This window comes from Paramisgurnus dabryanus, chromosome 15 (genome assembly GCF_030506205.2).
Source record: "Paramisgurnus dabryanus chromosome 15, PD_genome_1.1, whole genome shotgun sequence".
Lineage (NCBI taxonomy): Eukaryota > Metazoa > Chordata > Actinopteri > Cypriniformes > Cobitidae > Paramisgurnus > Paramisgurnus dabryanus.
This window is the reverse complement of record NC_133351.1, coordinates 13,065,038-13,090,977: the sequence shown is the minus strand read 5'-3', so window position 1 is coordinate 13,090,977 and position 25,940 is coordinate 13,065,038. Positions and strand designations below refer to the sequence as shown.

General features: G+C 37.4%; 3 protein-coding genes across 4 annotated transcripts; 2 read left to right on the top strand and 1 right to left on the bottom strand.

Moving 5' to 3' along the window:
* Nucleotides 1-1,182: 1,182 nt before the first annotated feature.
* Nucleotides 1,183-6,739, top strand: lamp1b (lysosomal associated membrane protein 1b). The gene is made up of 6 exons (XM_065251924.1): nt 1,183-1,499; nt 2,074-2,273; nt 2,713-2,835; nt 2,925-2,991; nt 4,633-4,797; nt 5,554-6,739. The coding sequence occupies exons 1-6, from the start codon at nt 1,439-1,441 to the stop codon at nt 5,691-5,693; spliced, it is 756 nt and encodes a 251-aa protein (XP_065107996.1). The 5' UTR covers nt 1,183-1,438; the 3' UTR covers nt 5,694-6,739.
* Nucleotides 6,740-6,868: 129 nt separating this feature from the next.
* Nucleotides 6,869-9,705, bottom strand: grtp1b (growth hormone regulated TBC protein 1b). Its single transcript, XM_065251922.2, has 8 exons — nt 9,550-9,705; nt 9,156-9,298; nt 8,890-9,048; nt 8,685-8,809; nt 8,276-8,372; nt 7,713-7,885; nt 7,196-7,381; nt 6,869-7,099 (listed from the first exon to the last, which is right to left on the bottom strand). Exons 1-8 carry the CDS (start codon nt 9,603-9,605, stop codon nt 7,010-7,012), a joined length of 1,029 nt encoding a protein of 342 aa, XP_065107994.1. The 5' UTR covers nt 9,606-9,705; the 3' UTR covers nt 6,869-7,009.
* Nucleotides 9,706-10,475: 770 nt separating this feature from the next.
* Nucleotides 10,476-25,015, top strand: med14 (mediator complex subunit 14). 2 transcript variants are annotated; one of them, XM_065251920.2, is made up of 30 exons: nt 10,476-11,083; nt 11,433-11,459; nt 11,579-11,684; nt 11,792-11,965; nt 12,051-12,180; nt 12,358-12,486; nt 12,574-12,681; nt 12,813-12,945; nt 13,022-13,172; nt 13,266-13,377; nt 13,762-13,887; nt 14,557-14,635; nt 14,722-14,881; nt 15,777-15,971; nt 16,081-16,215; nt 16,323-16,399; nt 17,617-17,777; nt 17,870-18,016; nt 19,117-19,208; nt 19,294-19,446; nt 19,820-20,089; nt 20,372-20,588; nt 20,985-21,110; nt 21,853-22,035; nt 22,954-23,192; nt 23,301-23,480; nt 23,607-23,714; nt 23,810-23,935; nt 24,083-24,272; nt 24,351-25,015. In XM_065251920.2, exons 1-30 carry the CDS (start codon nt 10,914-10,916, stop codon nt 24,422-24,424), a joined length of 4,278 nt encoding a protein of 1,425 aa, XP_065107992.1. In that variant the 5' UTR covers nt 10,476-10,913; the 3' UTR covers nt 24,425-25,015. The 2 variants fall into 2 exon arrangements, with proteins under 2 accessions (XP_065107992.1, XP_065107993.1); XM_065251921.2 differs by lacking the exon at nt 20,985-21,110 and having other exon boundaries at nt 10,479-11,083.
* The last annotated feature ends 925 nt before the right edge of the window (nt 25,016-25,940 follow it).

Genomic DNA, 25,940 nt, shown 5'->3' with positions numbered 1-25,940 from the left:
AAACATCTTGAGACATCTTGAGACAAAACAATAGCACTGATATTAGGTCAGTGGATGCTGTTTTCAGGTACGACAGCTAAAACATGCATTTTTAGTCTGGGACTAGTATAAGCCCTGTTCAGGAAACTGCACCTAGATGTTTTTTATTGCATTTTACGAGTGGGTGTTACATTGCCCCCAAATGCCATTTTTTGTAAATGTGCCCCCTGCTGTTTTGTATTTGGTGTTGCTAAATTGTATGGTATTGCCTGGCCAATTCTATAGTAATATTATTTACTATTAATGTATATAATTATTAGTGCATAGATATGTATATTTTTTAAAAGTAAATTTAAGCTACTTGTGGTCTTGCAACAAGAGCTGTCCTCCTGTCTCTCTAAAATCTAGTTTGTTTCTTTCAGAAGTACAAAATTATACTTTTTTATTAAAATAAAAAATACATTACTTGGTCATCTTTGAAAACATTGGACTTGATTTGCACATTATTTATTAACATGTATGTAACAGTGTTGGAATAAAGTTATTTTGATTGTGTCACATCAATATAAAAACATACAATCATCTAAGTATTTAGAACAATTGATTGATAAAGTACTGTATCTGTACAATGTACAATCCCTTTTTGACCCAACCTTGGGTTGAAAATAACCCAGCATTTTTTTAAGAGTGCACTGTTATGTCTAAAACACTGGAATAGAAACATGTTAAAACGTGTTGAAACATGATTTGCAACACACTTCTGATTGCTATTGTTAGATTAGTTTCATTATATAATCATATTAAGCTCTTTAAATACACCATTGCCATCTATGTTAGTTAAAAGGGTAGAGGTCATGTATCACGTTTTTGTCAAGGCATCCTGGAATGCTAAAACATTTTTTTAGCCTTCTTGTAAATTGTCTCTGTAATCTTACAATCATGAGAATTTTAAGTCACATGCATCCTCATTCCATTCCCTTTACATCACTCATGTCACTTGTTATTTGTGTTGGTAAATCTATATGATGGACCTATATGTTCTGTATAAAAGTCCTTTATGTTTAATTATTATTACATTAATTTATGTAGTGTTTGTTATTTATAAAATTAATTACAACTCCCTGCAGATGATTTGAGTATGTATTCGTTTTGTTTACTAAAATTAAAGCTATAAAAAAAAATCGCGACGCGCATGCGCATTAGTGCCCATGCGCTGTTTTACCAGTCTCAGACTCTCACATGACAGCGGTGTTTTCTTTCTGCGGTTACGATAAACTAAAACAAATCTGACCAGCGCCACTTAACCGAGGAACAATTCACGCAAAACAACAATATAAGTGCGCGTATTACACGACAAAAAATATCAAAAGACCGTTTTATAGCTGCGTGCACGCGATTTGAATAACCTTCCGTCTGCTGATTGCTGTCGACTGTGTTTTGATTCACTTTGGCAAGAAACATGATCCTTATCATCCGCAAACAAAACCTGCCCGCCAGAGCGATATTTAGCCTGCTGTTGGGTAAGATTTGTATTTAAAATAGTTTGTTTTATGCTGGTTGGCAATGTGGAAGAAACGCCTATGTAGTCTGGTTGCATTGTTGTTAGTAAATAATAAGATACGGGCCTGTGCAATTTTGCCTATTTACTGTTATTTTTTGTAATTATTAATAATTCTTTTATTTCTGTCACGCTATGCCTAAAGTAGGTCTAGTAATTCAACTTTGGGAGATTTTTTTTTACTTTACAAACGTGTGACTTACAAAGCTACTTGCTTTAATGAAATCACAGTAACGTTATGGTCTTGCTGACTTCCTTTCTATTCAATGTTATGTCTAATTTTAATCAATAAGTAATTCAATATTCAGTTACGTATCAAAACATGGGACAATTTGTTTAACAAATGTATTACATAAACTAAATATAAATATACGAAGAGATATTCATACAGATAACTTGAAAACTACATGCAACCCACGAGGTAACTTGATATAAGGTTTAATTTCAAATTGGGGTTTCCTTTAGCCCACTCAGGTTTATGAATATTGTATTTAACCCAGTGCCACAACTTAATACTGATGCCTTCATCATTACAGCTGTATCCATACAACAGTGTTTCACCAATGATGTTTCACATACTGTGGCTGCTCCTGAAACCAGCCCTCCTCCAACCTCTCCAGCAACCCCAGGCCCTCCTGAGCGGGGCAACTTCAATATCACCAATAGCACTGGCGCTGTCTGTCTCTTGGCACGAATGGGTCTGCAGCTCAACATAAGTTTTGACTCTCATGGAAAGGTACTTGCCTAAAATGGTGATTAAAATGAATAAGATTTCCCTGTGGGCAAGTGGTTGTTGTCAGACTAGAGTTTACTTGTTTTAATTAATCTAAAATTGAATCTAGATTTTAACTCATTCTCATGTCTTTGAAGGGCAAATGGCAGGATTGATAAATTTGAGTCTCTCCTTGTGTAAAGAAATTTGCTTTGAAGTTTGGCTTTTCGAATACAGCACACAAACCTAAAACCATGAACTACTTGTATTTATTTGGACCTTGCTGCTGATCACAATTGATTATCATTACATTGAAAAGAGCAACATTAACGTTTTTCTCATCTTTTGTTTAGTAACATTTGCATTAACATCATTAAAAATGCATTGAAATGTTACATCTAAGTAGAGAGGTTTCATTATTTGTAAATGTGATTTAAATATGTTAACATATCTTGCTGTTCAGACTGTTCAGGAGGTCTTGAACCTGCATCCCAACATGACTAAAACTGATGGATCATGTGAGCCAGACAATGCAAAGCTCATACTCACTGAGAACAAAATAACTCTGACCTTCATTTTCTCTTTGGTAAGTTTTGAATCTCCTCCTATGTCACCCATAGTCCTCTTTATTAACCTAGTTTATTCATCTTAACATACGAAATTGACTTTTTTTAGAATTCTACATCCAAGAAGTACCATCTTAGTGGTCTGGAGCTGTTAGCTGCGTTACCGGACATGTCCAGTAAGTAAAAATACCCATAGTCTAAATAAAAATACGTTAAAGGGGACATATCATGAAAATCTGACTTTTTCCATGTTTAAGTGCTATAACTGTGTCTCCAGTGCTTCTATCAACCTAGAAAATATGAAAAAGCACAAACCCAGTAACTTAGTTTTGGGAAACCATTCTCTGCAAGCATGTAAAAAATAGGTCATTAAAAATTGCCTCCCCTTGTGATGTCAGAAGTGATGTCTTTTTATAATAATACCCTTAGGCTTCAGTCACACCAAAAGCGCTTTAAACGCTTGCAAACGCAAGGCGCGACGCACTGCCTTTTTTAAAAAAAGAGCAGTGCGACGCGGCTTTTCATATTGCTAAGCAACCACCGAGTCAGCTGTCTTGTCAATCAAATATTGAAGCGTGAGCGCTCTTTTGCTGTTAACTGTCATATCAGCAGAAACTTTAAAAAGAGGACGCTTGCTCTGACCTTGTTTGAGGATGAGAGGTGCACAAACACGCAGGAGAGAGTGAGCGAGTGGAGTCCGGTTCTTCAAAGCAACTGTAAACTTCCCTGGCCACAACGTAAGGCCCGCCTATCCCCTCATTCGATTGGACAATGGAAAGACACGAATGACGTCGGGCGCTTCTCCGCTCTCAGCGCTCCTTCAAAAACGCGTCCGCGGCAGGCGGCAAAAAACCGCAAGGCGCTCGGCGCGCATAAACAGCGCGCAAACGCGCCCTGCCCATAGAATATCATTCAAAAAAGGCGCCTGCAACTGCCATAAACGCTATTGGTGTGACTGGCCCCTTACTCTGCACTTTCCAACCATGGCACTGTCATTAAGTGCAGAGATAAACTCATTTGCATTTTAAAGAACACAAGTGGCAGATTTAACATGCTGTATAAATAATCTATATGGTATTTTGAGCTAGAACCTCACATACTTTACGTACTCTGGGGACACCAAAGATTTATTTGACATCTTAAAAAAGTCTTGTGAAATGTCCCCTTTAAGTAGAAATGAAAGTATAAATATACATGAAAGGGTGCACAGATACAACATTTCTGTGCCATTACCAATATTCGATAACCTAGAATGATGAATCTTTGCTTTCTTTAATTTTTCTGTTGAGTCAACTCATATTTACAAATAATTTCAACTTATTATTATTTATCATGACAAGAAATGAGTTGCTACAATTCATAAAATATAGGAGAAAAAAGTCAACTTCATTTTCTAAGTTATAACAACTCATCTCCAATCAAGATAAATAATAATATATTGAAATTACTGATTCAACAAAAAAATGTAATGCAGCAAATAATTTTTACAGTGTATATGTAAGGAATAATTGACGACGGGACGTTGAATTCTAAGAAAATAATGCACACCCAAGGTGGTAATGTTATTTTCAAATAATTCAAAGGACCGGAGTCATTTATACCACGGTTACCACAAACATTGCTCTGGTTCCTATTTTAAGACATTTGACAAGTTAGGTGTGTGGTTTACAGAAAAATAATCAACACCCATGGAACATTCAAGCATTCAACAGCCCCGTGGTATAAATGTTTAGTATACTTAAAATATAGTATATAGTATAGTATAAATATTAGTCATGTTCATTGAAAAACTGAGTGAACCTTTTTATTTTTCCCAGAGCCTCTTTCTGTGAGTAACACCAGTCTGAACTACTTGGTGGGAACACTGGGCCACTCTTACATGTGCCGGAAGGAACAGACTTTAAATGTTACGCAAGATTTCTCGCTCAATACCTTCCACCTACAAGTGCAACCTTTTGGCGTTAATGGAGATTTTGGTTCAGGTAACTTTTATGTTTCTTTTTTAACATTTCTCTGTTTTGATTTCTATACTTATAGGATACTTCGCCAAATAACAAAATTATCCTATGATTTACTCACCCTCAAGCAATACAAGATACATATGCATATCGTCTAATATGTCCTCTCATGAATCGCAGAGAGTCCAAGATGTCGTTGTTACTGGAAGCTAGTTGTTATAGTTTATATAGTTAAAATATGAATATTTTCGTACAAAATGGCATCGATTACCCACAAAAGAGCTTTTTTAACCCCTTAGAGCCGTGTGGATTACTCTGAACGATGGATACACTTTTTTGGGCTTTAAAGTCAGAAATTGTTCCCTGATACCTGCTTTCTACCGTTATAAGTGTGAAAGAGCAAGAACATTAACTAAAATAACTCCAAATGTGTTTGTCTGAAAGATGATGGACAAGTGTATCTCGGATTGCTTGAGGGTGGGTAAATCATGGAGTAATTTTGATATTTGGCTGGAGTATCGCTTTAATAGCTTCTTATACGGAATTAAAATAATCTTGAACTTTTAAGATATAAGCTTGAAAAACTTGACTTTTAGAACCTTCATCTTGATGAGCCTCCAAAGAAAAATTAAAGAAAATCTATAATATGACCTCTTTAGGTGTACTAATATACCTTGGGTAGCTAAATAAAATATGGTATTAGATCTAGATATACAGATGATAGTCACATTTGTTGTTTTGCTTAATGAGTATCTTCTGTTCTCTCTTTTGCTCTTCTAGCCGATGTGTGTGCGCTAGATGAAGATGATATGCTGATTCCCATCATTGTGGGTGTTGCTTTGGCTGTTCTAGTGCTCATTGTGATCATGGCCTACCTCATTGGCAGAAACAGAAGCCATGCTGGCTACCAGACCATTTAAACCCGCTCATGTCAGTTTAAAGCTAGGATGTGCAGGCACCACCAATTTTTGCTCTAAGCTGGACTGAACCCTACACTACAAATACAATTACAATTCTAGCACTAAAACTACAAGTTAACCTACCCTGCCCCCTGCTGGTGTCTCACTGCCACTGCTAAGTTGGACCTGCATTTCCTGGACTTGTATTGTTATGTTTGGAGAATATAATATAAAATAATACATTCATATTCACGTAAGGTGCAGGGCGTATTCTAAGGTGGGTTTAAGATATGGATAATATGGGTTTTGAAAAAACATACACATCTGTATCTGGTACCTCATATGCTTGAATTTAAGGTCATGTATTAATTACATATGTTGTAAAAGGGAGTAGATATTTAACACTTTTTCTGATCCTGATCTCCAACAACTTTTTGTCACCTAAGCTATCACTGTTTTGATGAAAGTGCACATTTGGAGAAAACAGAAAGGTGGATTTTTGAGATTAACCACATTGGGGAAATAGCTTGTTGTTAACAAAGCTTTAACTAATTACTTTTTGATTCTAATGTTAAAATGTTTCAAAATAAATTTCAGATTTACAGATACAAGGGAATGTCCAGAAAAAGGGGGATGTACATAATTTAGATAACCCTTCAATACCTTCTAAGAGTTCCATCTCTCCCATATTACATATATAAGATGTGAAAATTGCGTAGTTTGCTTGCTTCTATCGAGCATTCATTGAATTTGCACACATTCAGAATATTTAAAAGCTGACATTTTTGATTTTGCACTTCTTGGATGAAAATGGTACGATTTACATTAACTATTGTTAAAATATTGTAGACCCCTGGTAAAATGGAACGCTGTTACAAACGCTACAAACACAAATTGCACTGAATGCTTAACATGCCTATACAAATATGGATGGTATATGGAGTGGCCTTTAGATGAGATGACTGCATGAATGGAGTTGATGTGGATATTGAAGTTTTGCCTTTGATTGCTGTAACTTTCATATTGTTTTAAGGGAATGCAAGTTTCTAAATAAAAAATAAAAACCGTTTGGTTGCAACTTGTATGATAAACGATTCAAACAACACAGCTATAAATGAATATAGAAAATAAAAATGGCTTTATTAAGTTAAGCATTGCTTGTATAAAACCATTCAAAAGAGTTTAAACAAAATAATGCATTTAATCGCTTTTTTAAAACAACATTTTTTATAAGTAAATACAAAATGTATAGACTTTTTCAGCCTCTTAATAAGAGACTTTAAAACTTGCATGCAGTCATGTTTAGCAACATTTGTATGTTATACATACATACATTTTTATGCAGAAGTAGCAATGCGATTTCTACAGACCTCTCTGAGTTTAGTGATTGTTGCCATAGAGAGACCTCCAGGGTCCATAAAGATCTTCTAATGTTGAAGGATAAATAAAGATACTTTAGATCAAACATTTATCAAATGCTTCATATGTATAGCTTCTGAATCAATAAAGGGAACAAAATGTACCTGCATAAAGCTATTGCAGTCCTCCACAAACTCCCCGCAGGTTATCTGTTTGAAGCTTTCACAGATTTCTTGGAGACCCTGTGCCTTTGAGATGAAGTTCTGGTGGTGATGGATTAGCGTCAAAGCCACACGAAACAAGATCTTGGATCCCTCATAGAACAGGCAGTCCCATATCCTAAGCACTGTCTAAAGGCAGCACATCTCCTTATTGTTGATTTCAATACTCAATTTACATTTTACAAACGCTCTTAAATTAAAGATTCTTAAAAGGTTCTTAGCAGTCATAGAAGATACATTTTTGGTTCCTCAAAGAACCATTTTCTTTGTACCTTTTTACAATCTTAAGAATGTTAAATAATCATTCTTCAGAGGCTAAAGGTTCTTTATAGAACCATTTAGCCAGAAATTGTTTTTCCATGGCATCGTGAAGCACCTTTATTTTTAAGAGCTAATAATGTAATTTTATATTCATCATTGATTTCAGAAAATAATAGAATAACCTTTGTATTGTTCTCACCTCTATAGGAAGGATATCAATGTAAAGGCAGATAAACCATCTTGAAACCACCAGGGTCCATATTTCATCATGCTGATTCATAACCTTGCCCACATCAGGAACCTTCATTCTGACAAGCTCACCAAGTACCTCTTGGTCCACTTTAAGCCCCAACATAGATGGTGTGTAGTAATCTAAAAACCACATCAAACATGATACAGAATTAAGATATGAATAGGAAATGTAACTTTTGGGTATAAAGCCAGATTTATACGAGTTATCAGAATGATTTAAACAAATTTGGTCTTTAGTGGTTCTATATTCTGCTCTTCACCTAAAGCATGCTCCCACCGAAATACACTTTCTATTGTATTTAGATGTCTTTGACCAACTGATGTCATCACCATGTAATGTTTCATGCCCTTCAAAATGCATTAATTTGGTTAAGCCAATAATAAATAGTGATGTGATGACAGAAAAAAAAAGTAATTCAGAGGGAATTATGTAGCGATGTCTGATGCTTGTTAAATGATGTAAGCTGATTACATTATAAATATAAAAATGTGTAAAAGAGTAAAACTGACCTGGTAGGATTTTACCAAGTAAAGCATCCATTAACCAGAAAGACTTCTCCTCATCTTTTGTGACAAGGAGAAGGTATCCAGCAACAAAGTTCATTCCCTAAAAAATAAACAAGAAGTAGGCTATTACAGATGGCATTTATTTTAGTACTTACTGTACTTTAGTACTTAGTGACTTACTAATGCAGACAGGTACAGCAGGTTTAATCTTAATATTGACAGGGTAAACAGTACCAAGCTACAGCAGTCTTCGAATGTAATACTTCCTCACTCATTACAATAGACTATTAGGATCACAACAATAGCTTTTGGTAAAATTATAAACAGAGAAGTTCAATACATCCTGGATTTATGTAACATATCAGAAACATTGTGATACGTAAAATGGTTATATGTCAAATTAACATTGTACCTGACAGTACCCAACATCCTTATTGTGGTGTCCATATGCCATTAGTACATTAAACAGGGCTCTTTGTAAACATGGATGGGAAGAGTCACGGAACTGAATGTTGTCAGGAAAGGTTCTGTGCATATCTAAAAAGACACATTATAAGTATTTTCTTTTTGATTTCAAACGTATAATACAATATGTTTTTATTAAATAAATAATATACCAGCACGTATAGCCTCTTCAACATGAGGATCATGTTGAGCCTTTAATAGAGAATGATAGTAGCCAGGATTTCTCCCCATTTGATCCTGGGCTCCACTAGCTGCCATCCAGATCTGAGCCCGATGTTCACACGGTACTCCCTTCCTCACATATCTCTTTACTGCAAATCCACCCATTTGTTAGTTATTAAATGTTAGTATTATGTTTTATTCCAAATGAAATCAAAATTAATAAATAAAAATAAATATATTGAGTGCATATACGTGCCTTTCAGATTCTTCTCCACATTGACAGTGCCCTTCAAAAGTTTAGACCACTTCTTTGATCTTTTGTTAAGAAAAGCTTCATACTCAGACATGCGCTCTTGGTGGTTAAAGTCCTCTGATCTCTCGAATCCATATTGGTCTATCCTAATGATACATTTAAATACTTATTTTAGATTTTAATGTGTAGAATATGGAAAACACAAAATGATACCATAACAACACAAAGCTAAGATAGTTTTCAGTGACATTTACTTTTATGAAATAAAGAATATGGTTTTTACGACATGACGCAGATATCACCTGACGCACAGGTGATTTAAAACATCCCCGTTAGGAAAGACATTCGTGTTTTATAAAAGCACAGCTAGAATAAGAATAATAAAAGTTAATCATACCGTTTACAGGTGCTATAAGAACTTGACGTGCTTTGATCATTAAAGTGATTCTCCATTTTAATGGTTCGTCTCTTCCAACGGGACTCCAGCTGAGATGAGCTGTTTAAACTCCACCCCTACAACACTTTACATTGCTTTTGCTTATACGGTTATATAAGGTTTTGTTGTAAACAATTGTATTATAATCCACGAGGGCTCCATGGACTGTTTGAAACTATTGAACAATCAAAATTAAATCTTTAATTAAATATTAAAACAAGTTTTGTTTTATTTTAATATTTAAGATTTCTGTTTTATCATTTGAAATCGAACATAAACTTTCTCAGGGATGATTCGATGTTTGGAGGACTATCAAAATATTGGGGCTAATTAACTCATACCTTGCAGCATCTAGTATTATTTAAAATGTTTGTTTATTATTATTATTATTATGAACATTTATTTTTGTATTTTTATTCTTTTCCATAAATGTCAATCATTTAATATAGCTAAAAGATTAACAACACATTTGAATATCGATACCGGTAACACCTATGTTTTTTAAATGTATCATTGATTGAATGGGTGGTAATTACAATGTAACTATATGCAAATAGCCTACCTTCAAAATAAATTTAAAAGTAGAAATGAATGACGTTACATTTTCTGTTTCTAAACCTAATACTCTTCATATGGTCAAATGAAAAATTAAACAGCGCGGAAGTTTAATTTATTTGTAAATTATTTGTAATTTTATCTAATTTATCTATTTATTATTTTATTACACATAATTTTATTTTTGTGTGCTGCTTTTGTATTCTGCAGAGTTTTTCATTATAAGTTGTCTATTTTTGATATTGTGTATATTTTGCATGCTACTAATTTTGCCCATTCGTTTTTTTTGTAAATAAATTAAATCCACCGGAAGCTGTGCTTGGCCGTTTACTGATGCAGAATAAAGGTCCCCTCAGATCTCACAGTTTCGGCAGCTAATGTTTTAAAAATATATATTTTCCTTCATGTATACAAAATACATATAGATACATTTTAAGTGAAATTCCAAGATATTTGCGTTGTGAAATAAATTAATCCAATTAATCGGCACTTTTAAACTTGTATTTTAAAATAATCACCCAGCGGCCATTTAGGGAAATACGAGTTTTGTTTCCTGCTTCAGCTCTTCAGTGGGTGATGGCGGGGCTCCATCTATACATTGCTAGCACGTTATAGACTAATTTTCTCGTTTCTCAATGGGGTGAAATCGTTTTGTCCGCAAATCAGCTTCGGATCTAACACTGTATGTTATTCTATTACCCCCGTTTACGCTAAACGCGAGTGAAGAGGATTGGATCGGTGTCCGCGTATCGCTCCCGTTGTAATTTAAAATGGCTCCGGTTCAGATCGGTTCGGACGGGCAGCTGGTGCCCGCCGGGGGTCCGACTTCAGCCCCGCAGCCCCCGCCAGGAGCCCCGGCAACTCAAGGGGTCCGACTCAGCCTACTGATCGAATTTTTACTGCAGCGGACCTATCATGAGATCACTCTGTTAGCTGAGCTGTAAGTTACATATGGTTATTTTGAATGGTCAAATGTGGATGAAGTTAAGTTGTTATTTATCTCGATTGTTTTGCAGATGATTTATGATCATTTACTGTATGATCTAAGTTTGTAGTAGACGATATGGCAGTATTGCTCTTTATCATACTCCTTGTCCTCCAGCAGATGTCCCTACTAACTTACAGTGTACTTACAGTACCATAACTCTTGAGCAGAGTAGATGTGTATATGATAAGTCAAAGTATTTTTGTGTTGTGTGTTTTCCAGTTTCTTTCTTTTATTTTGGTTTGTAAGATGTAAAATGCTGTCATGTGACATTGTCATAACTTTAATTTTATTATTTTTACAGACTCCCTCGAAAAACAGATATGGAACGGTAAGAAACTGCCAAGCTGGCAATTATTTGAGTTTTTAGGATTGCAGTGTAGGATTTAATTATCATCATCTATACCTCATTATCATCTAAACGGTATTCATTTAATCTGTTTTCGACAGGAAAATTGAAATCGTTCAGTTTGCAAGTCGGACACGACAGCTCTTCGTACGCCTGCTTGCTCTCGTGAAATGGGCAAGTAATGCTGGGAAGGTTGAGAAATGTGCGGTATGTTATTTGTTTGTCTCCTCCAATTTCAGTCGACCACTAATCATAACCAAGAATTTAGTTATTTTCTTGTTAATGTAATAATCTTATTCTTGTCTTATTTGCAGATGATTTCTTCATTTCTGGATCAACAAGCATACTTGTTTGTTGATACGGCTGATCGACTCGCATCACTGGCCAGGGATGCTTTGGTACACGCTCGCTTGCCAAGCTTTGCCATCCCGTTTGCCATAGATGTACTGACGACGGGTACTTACCCACGCCTACCCACTTGTATCCGGGTGAGTAGTTGATCTCACATGTTTAAAAGCTCTACATCTGCAAACAAACTGTAAACAATAAACAACAATGCTGTTATATTTTCAGGACAAAATTATTCCTCCAGACCCTATAACCAAAGCAGAGAAGCAGACGACACTAAATCAACTAAATCAGATCTTACGGCATCGACTAGTCACCACTGATTTGCCTCCACAGCTGGCCAACTTAACTGTGGGTAAGTACAAACTTCATCCACACTTTGGGAAAAGTTATTTGGTTCAGGGATCTTGGGCATTATTACACTGAATGCTTGATTCTGAATTTCTGATTGGCCAGTTGTCCGATTTCCGCATATCTTTCATATCACCCACGCGCTTTCTTCTTGCCTCATAATTTCTCTTGGTGTGTCAAGCTAATGGACGTGTGAAGTTTCGAGTTGAAGGGGAATTTGAGGCCACGCTTACAGTGATGGGAGATGATCCTGATATTCCCTGGAGATTGCTGAAACTGGAGATACTTGTGGAAGACAAAGAAACTGGAGGTAAGAGTTTGTCAGTGAATAATACATACAACAAGCACACACCACATGCAGTCTTATATTTGTTAAATTTTATGCACTTTCTTTAAGATGGACGGGCGTTGGTGCACAGCATGCAGGTCAATTATATCCACGAACTGGTACAGTCCCGCTTGTTTGGTGATGACAAGCCTCTACAGGACATGTACAACTGCCTTCGTATCCTTTCAGCACAAGACATAATATCTGTCAAAGGATTTGAGACACCATATTCTTTATTTCAACTGAAATATAAGTATAGGGAATTATGGACACAGGTTATGTATTAATTCCTTAATGAATGGCATCAGACTCATTTTGCTTGTCGCTGCAGCTGGAAGTGTTGCATTCACAGACTCTGATGTTAATCAGAGAGCGATGGGGTGATCTAGTGCAGGTGGAGCGATACATCCCTGCCAAGTGCCTCACGTTGTCCGTCTGGAAGTAGGTTTCAAAAAAATATCTTATTACAGAATTGATGGTTTTCTTAGGTTTTCTGGCTAATGATTTTTGCCTGTAGTCAACAGGTCCTGGGTAGAAAGACCGGCACGGCATCGGTGCACAAGGTCACCATCAGAATCGATGAAACTGATGGTTCCAAGCCATTACAGATCTCCCATGAGCCTCCACTGCCTGCATGCGATTCCAGATTAATGGAAAGAGCCATGAAGGTTAGTCTCCATGAAAGTGAATTAATGTATGAACTCCATATTTTAGAAGTGGAATAAAAATATAAAAATTGAAAATGTCTTTTCTTTCTGCAGATTGATCATCTCTCGGTGGAAAAGCTTTTGATTGACAGCGTGCATGCTCGCTCACATCAGAAGCTGCAGGAACTCAAAGCCATCCTGAAAACCAGCAACCCCAGTGATAACTGTGAGTCTTTACACTGAAAGTGCTTACTGGTGTTGTTTTTTGAAAATTTGAGGATGCAAAAAAATCTAAATATTGAGAAAATTGTATTTAAAGTTGTCCAGATAAAGTCCTTAGCAATACATATTACTTATGATACATTTTATATATTTATGGTAGAAAATGTACAAAATCTCTATGGAACATTATCATTACATAATATGCTAATGATTTTTGGCTTAAAAATCGATAATTTTGACCCATACAATGTATTTTGGCTATTGCTACAAATATACCCGAGCAACTTATGACTGGTTTTGTGGATCAGGGTCACATGTAGTTATGACTTTACTTTTTGTGATGGATTGACATATCAATTAACTGCTTATTATATCTGTTTGTTTGCAGCATTCATAGAGACTGCCTTACCCACACTGGTCATTCCAATACTGGAGCCCTGTGGCCGATCCGAGTGCCTCCACATATTTGTTGATTTGCATTCGGGCATGTTTCAGCCGATGCTTTACGGACTCGGTTAGTCACAGATGAATTCGCACAGACATGATGATTTTACAACCCAATCTCATGGAAATTCGTGTTATAGTTCCGAAATTTTTGCTTGATGTATTTATGCTGTTGGCACGAATTTCCACTGGTTTTCGTGCCCCTGTAGCACGAATGTCTTTTTCGTGACACACAGTACAAATTTCTTGAAACGACTTTCTGTATCGTGTAATTTTATATTTTGTCCTATTTTTATTTTTTTACCATTGTTGCTTGGGGTTAGGGTTAGAATCACTTTCTGCAACATCCTTACACAAACCCCATCTCCAGGCGAGAATAGTTTTAAAAGGGGACAAAAAACATGCATATGAATACAAAATATAAAATTACATCTTAACCCAAACCTTTGATCCCTAACCCCAAGCGACAATGATTTGAAAAATAGGATAAACAATGAGAAAAAAATATATAAAATGACACGATCTAGAAATTCGTGCTGTGTGCCACGAAAAAGACATTCGTGCCCCATGGGCACAAAAAACAACGGAAAATTGTGTCAATAGCACGAATAAATTAATCAAACATTTTGTGACTATAACACAACTTGCCGTGAGATAGGGTAGTGATTTTACGTAGCTCTAATAAGCTCTTAATATGCGAACGACTCGGTCATACTTAACCTTGTTTGACTATTTCCAGATCAGTCTGTGATAGACGACATTGAGAAGAACATCAACGATGACATGAAGCGTATCATCACATGGTTACAGCAGCTAAAGTAAGCTTTGATTTTCCCACTCTTGATCTGTTTCAATTCTAGACTATAACAGTGCCAGACATGAACATGTTTTGTGTTTTGAACAGGTTCTGGCTGGGAGAGCAGAGGTGTCGACAGTCTGTGAAACATCTTCCAACTGTGTGCACAGACACTCTCCATCTGTCTAATTTAACCGATCACCCTGTGGGCAACCTGTCAAAACATCGCCTTTTCATCAGACTCACGCGCCTACCACAGTATTATATTGTAAATGCCTTAATATTGAATCTATTTTTTGAAAAACCAGTCCAATTTGCTTTCAATTTAATGTCAAACTTAAAGGGCACATATTATGCAAAATCCACTTTTACAAGGTGTTTAGACATAGTGTGTGAACACATCAACCCTACAATGGAAAAAAAAATCCACCCTCTCCTTATTTTTTAATTCACATTAAACCAAAGCAGTCTCATTAGACATGCTGTTTTGATAATCTTGTTAATATGACGTCACACTGACAAAGCCCCGCAGCCACTAACTGACTAATCTTGTAAAAATGGGAATAATAGGCGGTGGTGGCCAGTGACTTCTATTTTCGAGGGTGCTCGATGTGAAGTTCATCACAACATGTATGTAGCCCGTCATGTGTGTGGTTTGTAATTTCAAAATATGTGTTCGTGCATTGAGAGATTCTGTGTGCATCACATGTCTTGTCAAAATAAGTGCCTGCTGTAGATGTGTCTAAAGGGTTTATTATAAAAGAGGCACTCGCTTTGCCAGAAACTCGCATAATCTCATGCGTAATCAGAGTTTACTGTTAAGGGAGCGTCTTGCGTGTATTTTGTGAACGTGAGCGTCTCTTTTATCATAAACGGTTTTGACGCGTGTGCAACAGACAATTATTTTGACAAAACACGTGATGCACATGGTTCATATGATGCAAGTAACGCAACAAACACATATTTTGAAAACACAAGCAACACACATGACACTCCGGACACATATTTTGAATTTGCACCCCTCGAATGAGCATTCACGAGCCGCCACTGATAATAGGTGACCTTTAGGTTTTAGTCAACAGCCACACTATTACAGTCTTTGTAAGTGGATTACATAAATGTGTTTGTTTTTAGTCTTTACATCATCCCTTATCTTTTTTCAGGTGGTGGAGATGTTTGATGTGGCCAGCAGTTCGACAGAGCTACAGTATAAGTACTACTTCCTGTCTGTGAGTCAGGTAGAGGGAGAGGACGGCCTGCCCTGTGCTCTGCTGCTACAGCAGTTTAAACCCAACCTGGAGGAACTCGTGCAAGACATTTCTTCTGGTCGAATAACCCGGCCTGGGGCCAAGAGGAAGGTACTTTACCCAACAAAATAGGCTGAGTGCTTTAATATTATTGGATACTGTGTACTATGGATCTGTAGTATCTTTAACAATTAATAGTCTTGTTTTGAACTTCCCACAGATGTCAGGAGAGCAAAATGCTGTTGAACCGAAAAAGCCTAAGAGATCAGGAGAGATGTGTGCCTTTAATAAGGAGCTGGCCCACCTGGTGGCCATGTGTGACACCAACATGCCCCTTATTGGACTACGTTGTGAGGTATTACATATAGATTAGAAGGCAACTGAAGGAAATTTAGTTTGTGCTTTTTTATTTTTCCATTTTGTTTTACTGAATATTCTTCGTTGCCATTTTCTTTTATGTAGTTGTCCAATATGGAGATTCCTCACCAGGGTGTTCAGGTGGAGGGAGATGGCTGTAGCCATGCCATTCGTATTCTAAAGTAAGATTTTTAACCCACATATGATAAATATAACAGTTTGTTTGTTTTCTGTACATTTTCTGTATATATTAGGGGTGTAACGGTACGTGTATTCGAACCGGACCGTTTCGGTTCAGGGCTTTCGGCACGGTGCGCACGTGCACCGAAAGGCCGAATGCATTTTGTGTGCGCCTGTGCGGAACATAATACGTGCGTTTCCGCACGAACATATTAAGTGGCGGAAGTCTCCGCGTTCAGCGCAAGTCTTCTGTCAAACATATAACATAATTCGGCCCGCAGAAAGATTTTTATTTACTTAGTTGTATATCCGTTTGATTATTGATGTAAACGTTTACGTGTCGTATCTAAAAGCGCATGTTAAACGCGTGTCAACGCGCTGCTTTGTTCTTTCAAAAGTGCGTGAGAGGATGCACGTCTTTCGTTGCTACGCATTCATGAGACGCACTTTCTGTGACAGCAAGAATAAGGAATGCGTGATCAGATTTTTCATCTGCATATCACGTCAATCATATCATTGTCACAATGCGATCAGCTGGTCGGGACAGAGAAGAGCTGTAACCCGGGCTTACTCAGCTGTTACTCAGCTGCGGAGGGGTTCGTAAGTAAAGTCACAGCTTACATTGACAACACAAGCAAAGATTAGGAGAAACGTGCAAAAGATCAAAGATGGCTATGTATGCAGCTCACTAATCTCAAAATGAGTGTATCATCATGTTGCTTGCTATGCAGTTACACATAGAGCAGTAATATTATTTTTATACAGAGATGGTACATAGCCAATTCAATTCTGTGAGTTAAACAATCCAAAATAAATCAAAACAGAAAATTTTTAGTGGCAAAAATGTAGGCTAATAGTTCATAAATGTATTCAGGAATTGAATTTGTTAGTTCAAGGTTTTAGTAGAAAAAGTTTAAGAGAAGGTTACCTTCTGTTATAAAATAATGTAAAAAATAACTTTGCAGTAGTATTTTATTTATAATTTTTTCATATTATATATATTTTATCTGTTATATTTTAATAAAGTGTTTAAAAAAGTGTAAACAAATTGTAAAAAAAAGTTTAAAGTAATAAACAACCTGCAGTTTAATGTTTGCATTTCTCCCTTACTGTACCGAAAATGAACCGAACCGTGGCTTCAAAACCGGGGTTCGCACCGAACCGTGATTTTTGCGTACCGTTACACCCCTATAATCTGTTAATTCTAATTCTCTTCTAGAATTCCACCTTGTAAGGCAGTGGGTGAGGAAACACGAAAGGCTCTAGAACGCACACTGCTCGACTGCACGTTTCGGCTGCAGGGCCGAAATAATCGCACTTGGGTGGCTGAATTGATTTTTGCCAGTTGTCCTCTTAACAGCACATCTAGCAAAGATCAAGGTGAAGAATGTAACGTGTGCCAGAAGCGTAATAATAAATTGCATGATAAATTGTTTACGTGTGTTATAATGGTTAATGCTCATGTCATCCAGCTTCAACGCGGCATGTCTACCTGACGTATGAGAATCCACTATCAGAGCCGGTTGGTGGTAGGAAGGTGGTGGAGATGTTCTTAAACGACTGGAACAGCATTAGTCAACTTTATCAATGTGTGATGGAATTCTCACGCTCCGTACCTGGTTAGTACAACTGCTAACTTCTAGTTAGATGTGACAATCTTTGTAAGTCTTAAGTCTGTACTATGATCAGCTGTAGCTGTAATCAGTACCAAACATTGAGACATTTTGTCGGTTGCTTTTTCCATTTACTTCTTGTCACATGACAAGAGTGTAGTCCTGCCCACTGTGAAATCTCATTGGTTCAAATTCCTGATCCATATATATATTTTATATTTAAATAAATAAATAAATATATATATAAAATAAATAAATAAATAAATATATATATATATATATATATATATATATATAATAAATAAATATTTGTTTATTTATTTGTTTATTTATTTGTTTATTTATTTACAAAACAGCACTATACAGATAAGTAAATTTTGTGAAAAATACCGTGTTTTTTACACATGAAACATGAAAACATGTTATATTGCGCACTGTAAACACAATCAAAGCTGCAAAAACAGAGAAAAAACAGGAACTTTAAAGCTTATTTTCCAGCTCCCCTAGAGTTAAACATTTGATTTTTACCTTTTTGGAATCCATTCAGCTGATCTCCGGGTCTTGGTGGTACCACTTTTAGCATAGCTTAGCACATCTATTGAATCTGATTAGACCATTAGCATCGCGCTAAAAGTAACCAAAGAGTTTTGATATTTTTCCTAATTAAAACTTGAATCTTCTGTAGTTACATTGTGTACTAAGACCGAAGGAAAATTGAAAGTTGTGATTTTCTAGGCAGATATGGCTAAGAACTATACTCTCATTCTGGCGTAATAATCAAGGACTTTGCTGCTGTAACATGGCTGTAGGAGGCGCAATAATATTACGCAGCAGTCGACAATAGTCCCCTTAGGAACTTTCAATAGCAGGGGAGTATTTTTGGGCACTGTGGAATATCATTGCGTCTCCTGCAGCCATGTTACGGCAGCAACACTCATACTGATAAAAAATGTATACCTTTTAAAGTCACTTTGGACAAAAGCATCTGCAAAATGCATACATGTAAATGTGAGGTACATTTGAGAGATTAACTATTGTAATTATTTAATAGTTTATTTTAAACTACTGGATAATTGTTCATTATTAATCTTCATTTTGCTTTACAGAAATGCCATCATATTTAAGCTTGTTCTCAGAGATACGACTTTATAATTATCGGAAGCTGGTTCTGTGTTACGGCAGCACAAAAGGCAGCTCGGTAGAAACCTTTATTTTACTATCTTGTTTGCTTGGTCTTTTTTTGGTCTTTGCTTGATTTAATAGTTGTTTACTGTTTCTTGTAGGTGACAATACAATATAACTCTGTAACTCAGAGATACCATCTATCCCTGGGGACTGTGGGGCCAAATTCAGGCTGTAGCAACTGTCACAACATTATTCTTCACCAACTTCAAGAGATGTTCAACAAGACACCCAATGTAGTACAACTTCTACAGGTATCTATCTTCAACTTTGCCCTCTATTGCATAGTATCGTATTTGTTACCCTGCCTGTAAAATCCCATCTAAAGTCATTTTTTGTGATCATCCATAAAATCATCATATGTAATGTAAAGAACATTCTGTAATGTATAACTTTGATATCTTTAATATTGACTGAGTATGTCAAAGATAAAAATTAAAGTGATATCAATGTAACTTTAATACTACTAATATCAATTAGATTATGAGACTCTCGTGGATTTCACAAACAAGGTCACATTTTCCCCAAAAATGCAGGATTACTGTATGGTGTTTTGTCAGACATAATATCTAGCTACAGTATTAGTCAGAGGTTTGTATTAGACTCACATATTGCTTCTGTTCTCAGGTGCTTTCAGATACTCAAGCTCCTCTGAACGCCATCAACAAGCTGCCCACAGTGCCCATGTTGGGCCTCACACAAAGGACTAACACAGCTTACCAATGCTTCTCCATCCTGCCTCAGTCACCCACCCATATCCGTCTGGCCTTCCGCAACATGTACTGCATTGACATATACTGCCGCAGCAGAGGTGTGGTGGCCATCCGTGATGGGGCCTACAGTCTCTTTGACAACACCAAAATAGTTGAAGGTTTCTATCCTGCCCCTGGACTGAAGGTACCCACTATAATGATTTCATCACAAAGAGCACAAATTTCACATGGTATTAAAGGGACATTCCACTTTTTTTTTTAAATATGCTAATTTTCCAGCTCCCCTAGAGTTAAACAACTGATTCTTACCGTTTTGGAATCCATTCAGCTGATCTCCGGGTCTGGCGCTAGCAGTTTTATTATAGCTTAGCACAATCCATTGAATCTGATTAGACCATTAGCATTGCACAATAAAATGTGTAAATATAATTTTCAGTCTTACTAATTCTTCCATTATTCTCCACAGACGTTCTTGAACATGTTTGTGGACAGTAACCAGGATGCCCGAAGACGCTCGGTCAATGAAGATGACAACCCTCCCTCCCCCATAAGCATGGATGACACCTTCATGCCCCACACACAGACGCAGCCTCCAGGCAGAGGGGTGTACCCGCCCCTCACCTCTCCCCCCAACCCGTACCACGTGCCTCCCTCACCATCCATGATGGCGACACAATCTCCAGGTATATATGCAACTCTTTCATCAACACGCTTTCCTTTGCTCTGTCTATGCGCTAAGTCATGCCACCTTGGAGGCTGAGCATCTAATGTGGAAGCAAACCCATTATTTCATCGGTGTCTCACAGATTGCTAAATGCCCCTTCGAGTTCTGCCTGTCTGTGGACATGCATGTCCTTCATCAATCTGCACGTTCACACCGTCACCATGCTCATGCGCCCAAAACCCAGAGTTGACATTCTGGCAAACTCGAGAGTCGTGCCCAAGTCATATTACCCATCTCTGCCCGGGGCCTGCAGCTCCTTACCCGCTTTAGCTTCAGAGTGTGTGAAAGTGAGCGTGAAAGAACAGGAGACTTGCTCTTGTCAGCTGTTGATTGGTTAATTGTGTGCACTGTGCAGGGAACATCCACGCAGCCAACTCCCCTAGCGGAGCTCTGCGGGCCCCTTCTCCCTTCGGGCCAACCCCTTCTCCCTCTTCCCTGGGCATTTCTATGGGGCAGACCTCCAACTTTGCCAGCCCGCATGGTAAGTGCTTCGAAGGCCTGGATCCAGGGCGTTGTTGATTCGCTTTCCTTCTTACCTCTCTGGTCCCGGGCTTTCAGACTTGGGTTAAGGCTGGTGAAAGACATCTGGTCTGTCTTTACCACTGTGGTGGTGTAGTCGGCAAATAATGGGCACTTGCTTGATAGTTTCACATTCTCTCTCTCTCTTACAATTTCCTGCGAACAGTCTGAATCATACACATGATTATATTCTTCAAATTTGATACTGCTATGTGCATATATTGATTAATTTGGTCTACTTGTGTGATTGAAAATATGTTAAGTAAATCTTTCACATATTAATCATGCTTTATAGCTGCATGTTATTAAATTTTTAGAGCATGATTTGAGTGTTACAATTAAATCACGTGTTTAAGTTTTTTGTATGTAACAATATACGTTATAAAATCATTGATTCAAACTGCACACATTTTGTCCAGTATGATGCCTTGTTTGATCACACTGAGAAATACTTTTCTTCACAGAAAAATATCCAAATCAGCTTTTATTTATAGGATTGGTATATTTAATTTGGATAAATTATTGCTTTAAGTTCCTTGCTCTGAGCCTTTGCAAGGATCAACCCATCTCCCATTCTTAGCCAAAATTCTAACCCCCTTTATAAAGAAAAAAGTCTATATCTGAACGATCATACATTGCCTATTCTTTAGATGTTTTTTTAAGCAATGATCAAGATGGTGATTTATCATCCAAATGTCTTGCAGGAACTCTTGATCCTAGTTCGCCATACACCATGGTGTCCGCCAGCCCGAGAGTTGGGACCTGGCCGTTGTCCCCGCAGGTTTCTGGACCCTCCCCTGGGGCACGGATACCCGGCATGTCACCAGGCAACCCTTCTTTGCACTCACCCATTCCAGATGCATCCCACTCTCCACGAGCTGGAACCAGTAAGTCCATAAAATCTACACATCAGGGCATGTACAAAGTCTGCATCTAAAAGTGACACTTCACTTTTTGAAAATATGCACATTTTCCAGCTCCCCTAGAGTTAAACGTTTTGGAATCCATTCAGCTGATCTCTGGGTCTTTAGCATAGCTTAGCACAATCCATTAAATCGGATTAGACCATTAGCATCTAAAAAATAACCAGAGTTTTGATATTTTTCCTATTTAAAACTTGACTCTTCTGTTGTTACATCTTGTACTAAGACCGAAGAAAATTAAAAGTTCAGATTTTCTAGGCAGATATGGCTAAGGAACTATTCTCTCAAACTGGCGTAATAATCAAGGACTTTGCTGATGTAACATGGCTGCAGCAGGCGTAGTGATATTACGCAGTGCCCGAAAATAGTCCCCTGCTATTGAACGTAACCAAGAGGACTATTTTCGGGCAGTACGTAATATCACTACGCCTGCTGCAGCCATGTTACGGCAGCAAAGTCCTTGATAATTGATAATTACGCCAGAAAGAGAGGATAGTTCCTTGCCATATCTGCTTAGAAAATCGCAACTTTTAATTTTCCGTCTGTCTCAGTACACGATGTAACTACAGAAGAGTCGAGTTTTAAATAGGAAAAGTATCGAAACGCTTTGGTTATTTTTTAGTGTGATGCTAATGGTCTAATCAGATTTAATGGATTGTGCTAAGCTATGCTAAAAGTGCTATCGACAGACCCGGAGATCAGCTGAATGGATTCCAAAACGGTAACAATCAAATATTTAACTCTAGGGGAGCTGGAAAATAAGCATATTTTCAAAAAAAGTGGAGTGTCCCTTTAATGTATCCAAATTGCAATCTTTAACTTATTTCATATAAAAAAAAATAGTAACTGAGTAGTTTAGTAACTGTGTGCATTTGCGTGCAGGTTCCCAGGCCATGCCAACCAATATGCCCCCTCCCCGTAAACTGCCCCAGCGTTCATGGGCCGCCTCCATTCCCACCATCCTCACCCACAGCAAACTGCACGTGCTGCTTCTGCCTTCACCCATGCCGTGTCCAGTGCCAGGGCTGGCGGGCAGCTACCTCTGCTCACCTCTAGAGCGCTTCCTAGGCTCTGTCATCATGAGACGCCACCTACAGAGAATCATCCAGTTGGAACCCAATGTAAGTCCGTAACCTGTAGCCAGAACTTACCCAGAAGTCTAAAAGCTATATAGAGTAATATCGTCTGGTGTAGATGCATCATCAAACTCAACTCTCTTCTCTCTGCAGCTCACCATTGTTAACTCCAACGAGCCAGGAGTGATCATGTTTAAAACAGAAGTGCTCAAGTGTAGGGTGGCTTTAAACCCCAAATCCTACCAGACGTTGCAGCTGAAGGTCACGCCGGAAAACACTGGACCTTGGTCACAGGAGGAGCTGCAAGTTTTGGAAAAGTTCTTCGAAACCAGGGTAGGAAATCAATCCAAACAAAAAATCTCCTCGTCTGATGTATTATGAAGTAAAAGTTTGCTTCTTGTGTGAACAAGCTTTACAAATGACTTTATTTTGTTGAATCTTCTTTCACATTTATTTCAGGTTGCTGGACCTCCTTTTAAATACAACACACTAAACGCCTTCACAAAGCTGTTAGGGGCTCCAACCAATATTCTCAGAGACTGTGTTCGAATTATGAAACTGGAGTTGGTAAGCATGGCTTTGTTTGTCTGTTTGTTTATGTGTATTCCAAATATAGATTTGGAAATGTATTTCATCTACCATTATCTTCCATTTTCTTCTAGTTCCCAGACCAAGCAGCACAGCTGAATTGGAATGTGCAGTTCTGTCTAACCATCCCACCCAGCGCTCCACCCATTGCCCCACCAGGAACCATCGCAGTTGTGCTCAAAACCAAAATGCTTTTCTTTGTAAGTAACACTGATGTGAATTGAAGTTTTTTTTTTGTCCTAAAGTCAGTGTTTGGTTATAAAGTCCGTTCTCACCTGCGACTACTGTATTTTGAATTTACTTTTGATTCCTTATGTGTATTAACTTGGATATATGCCGTTGCACAGCTCCAGTTGACCCAGAGGCTTCCTGTACCCCAGGAGTCCATCAACATCATAGTTCCCATTGTTTACGATATGGCAACTGGATTGACCCAGCAGGCCGATATCCCACGCCAGCACAGCTCATCTGGGGCCGCGGCCCTCATGGTCAGCTCCATTCTCAGGAGATTCAATGAGCACCATCCTCCACGAGCAGGTTTGCACAATAAAGATCAATGTTAATCGTTGTAATTTTCAGATTTCAGTGTATAACCCATGTGTCATCCTTTTTTAGGGGAGTGCACAATATTTGCAGCGGTTCATGAACTCATGGCTAATCTCACACTGAACCCTGGTGGACGACCATAACGCAGTATCACTCGGACATAAATTAACTCCTTGATATGCAGGGAGAATCAGGTTATCTGCTACAGCCAATAAACTCTTTTTCTGGTGTATAATATTGCCATAAGGGAGCAGAACTTTGATGGATCTTTTATATTGTATTGTATTGATGCATGTAAATGAACAGATGCAGCAAAAGCAGGACTTTCATTTTTTTTAAATAGCTTGGCTTAGGTCTGCTGAGTGATTTATTTTTGTCAAATGCACTTCTTATTGAAACGATTGTGATAGAAAAAATGTTTAACTACAGCTGTATTTTTCCAAGTCATCAATACTATGTAGGTATTGGATCTTTTCTTTATCGGCACACTATTTAAATGTCTGTTTGTTTTTCATTTCATTTCTTTGATTTCTTCATCTGTCACTTTGAGTATTATAAGTGACAGTCTAAGGTCGTGTTTTATTGTAATTCATTGGAATCATGAAAGCGATCTAAGATTTTTCTCTGTGTTTATTACTATTTAATAAACATTAGAAACAATTTAATTTTTTTCAGAATTATTTTAAATATTTTGTGTTAATAAACTGTGTAACATTTACAGATTCATTATTAAATCATTGTTACAGTTTGTACTATGAACTATGTCTCTCTGTATTAAATTTAAACCACAATGGAGTAACAATATAAAAAAAAACCTAAATTATCCGAAGTACAAAAACTAAGCGTCATCATAAATTAAAGTATAGAGATATGTTAAAGGGGACATATCATGAATATTTCACTTTTTCCATGTTTAAGTGCTATAATTAGTTCTCCAGTGCTTCTATCAACCTACAAAATGTGAAAAAGATCAACCCAGTAAACTGAAAAATAGGTAATTCAAATTTGGCTCCCCTTGTGATGTCAGAAGGGGATCTTATTATAATAATACCGCCCCTTAATCTGCACTATCCAACCCTGGCACTGCCATTTAGTGCAGAGATCAGCTCATTTGCATTTAATAGGACACACCCAAAACGGCACATTTTTGCTCACACCTGCAAAGTGGCAATTTTAACATGCTATAATAAATTATCTGTGGGGTAGTTTGAGCTAGAACTTCACATATGTACTCTGGGGACACCGAATATTTATTTTACATCTTTAAAAAGTATTCTGAAATGTCCCCTTTAATACAGTCTCGTAGTGCAAAAGTCGATAGTCCTAAACAGTGTTTATTTGCCATAAAATGTTTTTTTTTTATGTTGATTCTAGCTAAAACGTTTGTGAGATTCACCCATATAGTTCGTAAAGTTCAATCAAAACTTTAAAATCTTTTCGTTCACAAGATTTAACAACCAGAAAATAATACTGAGAAGGTGTGGTGGATGTGAAATGTTAGTAGGCAGTAGCAGTTCCCTATTGAACCTGTCGTTATCTTCCTCAAGGGGGCGCTTGATGGCTCAAGATGCCGGATTTCGCATCTAGAATTTACGATGCTCTGCTTGTCTGGAGGAATGTGTTCCCGTAAACGCAAATTTGTTCATTTACATTAATTAC